Raw genomic sequence first — 8,624 nt, forward strand, 5'->3', positions numbered from 1 at the left:
TCATGTCTATACTGCTTTGGGACATCCCAACAGTGAGGCGGCGGCGACTGTCGGAGGACGTAAGCGAAAACTGAATTTTTGTAAAATCTTACCTGTAAAATTCCTTTCTCTGAGTCCTCCGACAGTCGCTGCCCCCGCCCCTCTTTTGGGGTTGTGTTATTATTCCTACTGCTATGCTACCAAACTGAGTTGGGAGTGACCATGCAGGGGGGGTATTGACCAGTTGGGACAGCCCCCATGGGTGTGTATATGCAAACGCCTTTGTTCTTTTGACTAAGAGTTTATGCCTAGCCACTCCTGCGGAGCGGAAGTCAATACCCAACAGTGATGACTTAGAGGCGGCGGCGACTGTCGGAGGACTCAGAGAAAGGAATTTTACAGGTAAGATTTTACAAAAATTCTGTTATTTCCTTCCAATGACCACCACTATAAGGAGCATTTTTCTCATTGACCACCAATGTAAGGAGAATTCTTCCCACTGGCCACCAATGTAAAAAGCATTCCTCTCATTGACCACCGATGTAAGGAGCATTCTTCCCATTGACCAGCAATGTAAGGAGCATTTCTCTTACTGACCACCAATGTAAGTAGAAATCCTGGATCCATCCCATCATTTCTAATCGGGAAAGCAGAGGGCAGTTCTGGGCCATGTATGCAAACTTGCGTGCTTTTGAGGACAAGTTTTTCAATTTTACTCGTATGTCCATTTCAAGGTAATTAAACTTTGTAAAATTAAATTGTCAAATGTGTAAAAGAAAATAGAGATATGTGCGTACAGCTAACATTGTCTAAAATTTTCAATTTTTATTTTAGCAAGTGGCATAATTCTTATTTTCCTTTTTTTATAATAGTTTTGATGAATTACTTGGTCTAGTTGGCATCCATTTGCAGCGGCAGGACACGTCTTTTCGTAGAAGTATCTCACCTACTGAACGATTGCTAATCGCACTAAGGTAAACTATAGTGACATATATTTCTTTTTTTGGTGTTATGCTCAACAAAAGAAAAAGTTATCACACCTTTTTGTTTGAAAATAGGGGTTCTGGAGCAAACTTGGTCAGCAATATATTTTCGGCTACTCTGCAAGTGTATTTTTGTCATCGCTTCACCAGATTATAGACTATGCATATTTTACCATTTCAGGATAGCGTATATTGCACAATATAGCATCTAAACACTAATTTAACAAATGCACCACAATACTGTCATTTTCATTAGAAAACAATATGTATTACATAACTGAAAAACATACATAACTTTTTTCAGGCAACTAACATCAAAAATAACATAAAAATTTTCAAAGTTAGGATCACTTCCTGACCCACTGCTGCCTGTATTCCTTGCAGACTGGCTTTCCGGTGGTACCATAGGAAAAGGTGGTGGCTGAAAAACTATTGTAGAGGTAATAGGTGATGGGGAAGGATATGGGACAGGGTTTGTTGTCTGGAGGACATTACCATATTCATCATGGTACGGGTGGAATTAAGGGGGATAGTAAGGGTGGGTTCTAGGTGGTGGAGGGGTTGGATGGGGATAATATGGGCCAGATGGTGGTGGTGGGCCATATGGTGTTGGTGGGCCCCAAGGTTTCCTGTGATTGCGCCTGCTCCTCACTTGCACCTTCCCAACTGGCTTGTGTTCTGGAATAAAAATAGAATACTTTTTAGGCACACCATTCAATAATTCTAATCAACACTTTACAAACATTACAGATGTTAGCTCACTCTCTCAATGTCATGAAGGGTCGCAAGAAGTCCTTCTCCTCGGCATGGACATACGGGACCACCTTTTTGGCTCCAGAACCACTCCTCTGCTCCCTGAGCCTTCTAAGGTGTCGCTGGAAACAGTCCCGCAACCCCTTCCATCTTGTCTGTATGACTTGCACTGAAAAACATAACAAGAAACATAAAATGTATTTTGTCTTTCAGGTACCTGGCAACAGGACATTCCATTGTGAGTTTACATTATCAATTCATGGTGGGCAAGTCGACACTCAGCTGCATTATCACTGAAACCTGTGAGATATTATGGGATGTGCTCAATGGAATTGTAATGAAGAAGCCGAATGAAGATGACTGGAAGACAACAGCCCAATGTTTTTGGGAACGGTGCAATTTCCCAAATTGCCTTGGAGCTATAGACAGGAAGCACATCCGTGTTGTTAAGCCACTTGGTAGTGGAAGTCGGTTCTTCAATTACAAAAAGTTTTTCTCCTTTGTTTTGCTAACAGTGGCCGACGCAAACTATTGCCTCATCTACATAGACATTGGATCATATGGAAGCAGCTCTGATTCCCGTATTTTTGCCAATTCATCTTTTAGCCAAATGCTAGGAGACAATCAGCTACTTCTTCCTCGTAACTGTCCCTTACCTGGGACTGATGAACCCCCGCTACCTTATGTCTTTGTTGCAGATGAGGCGTTTGCGTTGGGAGAACACCTAATGAGGCCCTACTCCAACCGTAATCTGAGTACACCCAAAAAAAATTTCAATTATCGGCTGACCAGGGCAAGAAGGGTGGTGGAGTGCACTTTTGGCATTCTGGCCAATAAATGGCGCGTACTGCACACCCCTATTGCTTTAAACTTGGAGAACGCAATAACTGCAGTGAAAGCAGCTTGCGTGCTCCACAATTTTGTACGACAACGGGATGGGTACAATTTTGAGGATTCTCTTCAACATGATCTGGAAACAGCACAATTGACTGCTGCTCGGGGATCCAGTGATGGTGCCACAATTAGAAATAAATTTACCTCTTTCTTCATGTCACCGGCTGGTGCAGTAGAATGGCAAATGGAGGCTATTGGATCCTAAAGGAAATATATTTTTGGATGCTGGGGTGTTTTGAGTTATGTTATATGGCCTGTACTGCGTGTTTACAACTGTTTGTTACATAGTTACATAGTTAGTGAGGTTGAAAAAAGACATCAGTCCAATCCATCCCTGTATGTTGTGGTCTCTAAGGTGCCCATCTAATAGTTTTTTGAAACTATCAATGCTTCCTGCTGATACGACTGCTTGTGGAAGAGAATTCCACATCCTTACCTCTCTTACAGTGAAGAACCCCTTACGCATTTTAAGGGTAAACCGCTTTTCCTCTAGTTTTAGTGAGTGGCCACGTGTCTTATTGTATTCCCTTACTCTGAATAGTTTGTTCCTTATGCTAGGGTCGCCAGTACAGTATTTGTACATTGATATCATATCCCCCCTCAATCGTCTCTTCTCCAGAGAGAATAGGTTCAGTGCTTGTAGTCTTTCCTCATAGCTGATGTCCTCCATACCCCTAATTATTTTTGTTGCCCTTCTCTGGACTATATTTCCAATTCCAGCACATCCTTCCTGAGGACCGGTGCCCAGAACTGGACAGCATACTCCAGATGTGGCCGGACCAGAGTCTTGTAGAGTTGGAGAATAATCTCTTTATTTCTGGAGTGAATCCCCTTTTTTATACAACCCAGTATTCTTTTGGCTTTGCTTGCAGCGGCTTGGCATTGCATGCCACTGCCAAGCCTGTTGTCTACCAGTACCCCCAAGTCTTTTTCCATCCTAGACTCACCCAGAGGTTTCCCCCCCTAGTGAGTAGCTTGCTTTCTGGTTTCTGGCCCCCAAGTGCATTACTTTACATTTTTCAACATTAAAACTCATCTGCCATGTAGTTGCCCACCCCGTTATTTTGTTCAGGTCCGCTTGGAAGGTTTCCACATCCTGCCCAGAAGATATTGGCATGCTTAGTTTAGTTAGTTATGTTATGCTATTCTCCTTGTTTAATACAAATTTGATTCTGATTGATGAGTAAAATCATTGTCTCTCTCTCTCTCTCTCTCTCTATATATATATATATATATATATATATATATATATATATATATATATATATAATTTTCTATCAGTGTCCACCAGTGCCACGGCCACGTATCAGTGTCCACCAGTGCCACGTATCAGTGTCCACCAGTGCCACGGCCACGTATCAGTGTCCACCAGTGCCACGGCCACGTATCAGTGTCCACCAGTGCCACGGCCACGTATCAGTGTCCACCAGTGCCACGGCCACGTATCAGTGTCCACCAGTGCCATGTATCGGTGTCCACCAGTGCCACATATCAGTGTCCACCAGTGCCACATATCAGTGTCCACCAATGCCATGTATCAGTTTCCACCAGTGCACTGCCACGTATCAGTGTCCACCAGTGCCACGGCCACGTATCAGTGTCCACCAGTGCCACGTATCAGTGTCCACTAGTGCCACTGTCCACCACTGCCACCTATCAGTGTCCACCAGTGCCGACCATCAGTGCATATTAAAGAAGAAATGAAAAAAGAAGTTCAACTTACATTTTTCAGACCGTTCATCCAGAGACATCTCCCAGTCCTTAACTATTATGCGCACAATCTCCAGCCACGCATTATCTCTTTTGGTCTGATCTTTATAGTTACTATCAGTGGTGTCATACAGTACTGGACGCTGCTTCACCAGCCGGATCAGCAGCTCATTGTCCACCACCTCTCTCCTTACAATGTCTCTGCGGCATCTGGAAGACATTATAAGCAGGAGTTATTAACACACAGACCAGGCAGAGATAATGGTATATAGGAAGTATAGGAAGTGGAGGCGTGGCTGCAATGTGGGGAATGCCTGGGTAATTTTCCTTCTTCCTGGAAAGTCTGATCACAGTCGCTTGACAAAAGATAAGGATCCGACTTGGAGGCGACTCCCATTGAAGTCTATGGGCACAAGTCGGATACAAGTCGCCTTGAATTAGTACAGGAACCTTTTCTGAAGTCGGAGCGACTTCATTAGTACATATTAAGATGACTCTCATTCATTTACATTGCATTTGTTATGACAAGCGACTTGGGGTGACTTGAGGGCACACAAGTTGCGTCCCAAGTCGGAGTAGTGTGAACCGACACTTAGTGCCACTATTAGGTTTTTATTGCTCTCAGTGTCCCCATTGGGGAGATTTTCCCTCACTAGCAGTACTGGGGGCCCTGTATGCAGATAGCATACTAGTATAGCATAAAGGGGTTGATTTACAAAAGACATTTAGGCTGTTCACTTTGCAAGGGAAGTTGAACTTCAACCTCAAAGTGTGTCTGATTTAAGTGTGTGTAAACCCTAACAATCAACAACTCTTATTTGCTCCTTTTTGGTCTGGTAAATTACCCATTCCAACCATTCCTTTTGCAAAAGGTTCCTGTTGATCCTGCCATTAACTTTGGCAGCTGATAACTTCCTATAGAACAGCCGTTCTTAAAAAGGGCTCCATGGAACCCTTGGTTCCTCCAGAAGATTCTAGAGGTTCCTTGAGCTTTGGAAGGTTGGATGACCTTCCATTTGATGATGCCAATGATCTTTTTTGCTTTCTGTAAGGGGCATTCCTTCCATTGACCACCAATGTAAGAGGCATTTTTACCACTGACCCTCAAAGAACTGGTTTTAGCAGGGGTTTCCCCAAGATCACACCCCTCCAGTGTACTCGCCTCCATCACACCCCTCCAGTGTACTCGCCTCCATCTCTCCCCTCTGTTGTACTCGCCTCTATCGCACCCCTCCGGTGTACTCGCCTCCATCTCTCCCCTCTGTTGTACTCGCCTCTATCGCACCCCTCCGGTGTACTCGCCTCTATCGCACCCCTCCGGTGTACTCGCCTCCATCGCACCCCTCCGGTGTACTCGCCTCCATCGCACCCCTCCGGTGTACTCGCCTCCATCGCACCCCTCCGGTGTACTCGCCTCCATCGCACCCCTCCGGTGTACTCGCCTCCATCGCACCCCTCCGGTGTACTCCCCTCCATCGCACCCCTCCATCGCACCCCTCCGGTGTACTCGCCTCCATCGCACCCCTCCGGTGTACTCGCCTCCATCGCACCCCTCCGGTGTACTCGCCTCCATCGCACCCCTCCGGTGTACTCGCCTCCATCGCACCCCTCCGGTGTACTCGCCTCCATCGCAGCCCTCCGGTGTACTCGCCTCCATCGCACCCCTCCGGTGTACTCGCCTCCATCGCACCCCTCCGGTGTACTCGCCTCCATCGCACCCCTCCGGTGTACTCGCCTCCATCGCACCCCTCCGGTGTACTCGCCTCCATCGCACCCCTCCGGTGTACTCGCTTCCATGGCACCCCTCCGGTGTACTCGCTTCCATCGCACCCCTCCGGTGTACTCGCTTCCATCGCACCCCTCCGGTGTACTCGCTTCCATCGCACCCCCTCTAGTGTACTCGCTTCCATCGCACCCCCTCTAGTGTACTCGCCTCCATTGCACCCCTCCAGTGTACTCGCCTCCATCGCACACCTCCAGTGTACTCGCCTTCATAGCACTCCTCCACTGTACTCGCCTCCATCTTACAACCCCAGTATACTCACCTCTATCACACCCATCCAGTGTACTCGCCTCCATCGCACCCCTCTGGTGTACTCGCCTCCATCGCACCCCTCTGGTGTACTCGCCTCCATCGCACCCCTCTGGTGTACTCGCCTCCATCACACCCCTCCAGTGTACTCGCCTCCAGTGTACTCACCTCCATCACACCCCACACGTCTACCAATCATAATATTCATGATAGTAATATCACCAACAATACTAATAATAATAATGATGATGATGATGGCACAAGGTGGGGTGTGGTGAGGGGAGGATACAGGAAGCTTCCCTGCACTCTCAATTTCTGCTTCTAGTACAGAAGTGTAGGGATCTCTCCACTCCTGGTACAGAGATATAATAGGGATTTCCACTCCCGCTACAGAGGTGTGGGGATCTTGGCTCCTGCTGCAGAGGTGTAGGGATCTCCCCTCTCCCGCTGCAGAGGTGTAGGGATCTCCCCTCTCCCGGTACAGAGGTGTAGGGATCTCCCCTCTCCCGGTACAGAGGTGTAGGGATCTCCCCTCTCCCGCTGCAGAGGTGTAGGGATCTCCCCTCTCCCGCTGCAGAGGTGTAGGGATCTCCCCTCTCCCGGTACAGAGGTGTAGGGATCTCCCCTCTCCCGGTACAGAGGTGTAGGGATCTCCCCTCTCCCGGTACAGAGGTGTAGGGATCTCCCCTCTCCCGGTACAGAGGTGTAGGGATCTCCCCTCTCCCGGTACAGAGGTGTAGGGATCTCTCCGCTCCCCGTACAGAGGTGTAGTGATCTCTCCGCTCCCCGTACAGAGGTGTAGTGATCTCTCCGCTCCCCGTACAGAGGTGTAGGGATCTCCCCTCTCCCCGTACAGAGGTGTAGGGATCTCCCCTCTCCCCGTACAGAGGTGTAGGGATCTCCCCTCTCCCGGTACAGAGGTGTAGGGATCTCGCCTCTCCCCGTACAGAGGTGTAGGGATCTCCCCTCTCCCCGTACAGAGGTGTAGGGATCTCCCCTCTCCCCGTACAGAGGTGTAGGGATCTCCCCTCTCCCGGTACAGAGGTGTAGGGATCTCGCCTCTCCCCGTACAGAGGTGTAGGGATCTCCCCTCTCCCCGTACAGAGGTGTAGGGATCTCCCCTCTCCCCGTACAGAGGTGTAGGGATCTCCCCTCTCCCCGTACAGAGGTGTAGGGATCTCTCCGTTCCAGGTACAGAGGTTTAGATCTTTGATCCTGGTGAAGTATACAAAGCCCGCCTCCAATGACCGATCTGGACTGTGAAATCGGCAGATCCCTATCTTCTCCTCACACAGCCCCTCCCCCCACCCCGCCAATACCGAGCACAAGTCAGGAAAATACCGCACGGACCGGTACAGCACCGCTAGTCTGAGCTTCACAGTGAGGTTATCATTCAGCGTCCAAACACAACAGAACTGTTTACAGATCGCCCGATGGATGTACACACACATAAGCCACATAAAGAACGTGAACTGGGATGCGAAGCAGGGTCCCACGCATGCGCACTACGAACAAGATTTCCGAGGTCCCTAATGCGCATGCATGGGCTGGGGATCTGACGCATCCACAGAACGATCGTGATTTCCGAGGCCCCTACTGTGCATGCGCGGGCTGCATAATGCACAAAGCTCTGGGCACAGGGCTATCTAATACACAAAGCGCTGAGCACTGGACTGCATAATACACAAAGTGCTGGGCACAAAACTGCATAATACACAAAGCGCTGGGCACAGGACTGCATAATGCACAGAGCGCTGGGCACAGGACTGCATAATACACATAGCGCTGGGCACAGGACTGCATAATACAAAGTGCGCTGGGCACTGGACTGCATAATACACCGAGTGCTGGGTAGAGGACTGCATAATACACAGAGCGCTGGGAACAAGACTACATAATGCACAGAGCACTGGGAACAAGACTACATAATGCACAGAGCACTGGGCACAGGACTGCATAATATATAGAGCACTAGACACAGGACTGCATGATACACGGAACGCTGGGCACAGGACTACATAATACACATAGCGCCGGGCACATAACTACATAATACACAGAGCACTGGGCACAGGACTGCATTATACAAAGAGTGCTGGGCACAGGACTGCGTAATACACAGCGCTGGGCACAGGTCTGCATAATACACAGAGCGCTGGGCAAAGGACTGCATAATGCACAGAGCTCTGGGCACAGGCCTACCTAATAAACACAGACCGCTGGGTACAGGACTGCATAATACATAGAGCGCTGGGCACAGGACTGCATAATAC

At 48.6% G+C, this 8,624-nt stretch overlaps 1 protein-coding gene across 1 annotated transcript; it reads left to right on the forward strand.

Moving 5' to 3' along the window:
- Positions 1-648: 648 nt before the first annotated feature.
- On the forward strand, positions 649-2,814 carry LOC309565926 (uncharacterized protein; the record flags this gene model as incomplete). Its single annotated transcript, XM_082270956.1, has 3 exons — positions 649-713; positions 852-953; positions 1,929-2,814. 3 exons carry the CDS (start codon positions 649-651, stop codon positions 2,812-2,814), a joined length of 1,053 nt encoding a protein of 350 aa, XP_082127082.1.
- Positions 2,815-8,624: the final 5,810 nt, after the last annotated feature.

Source organism: Pelophylax lessonae (assembly GCF_965119305.1).
Source record: "Pelophylax lessonae genome assembly, chromosome: 10".
Lineage (NCBI taxonomy): Eukaryota > Metazoa > Chordata > Amphibia > Anura > Ranidae > Pelophylax > Pelophylax lessonae.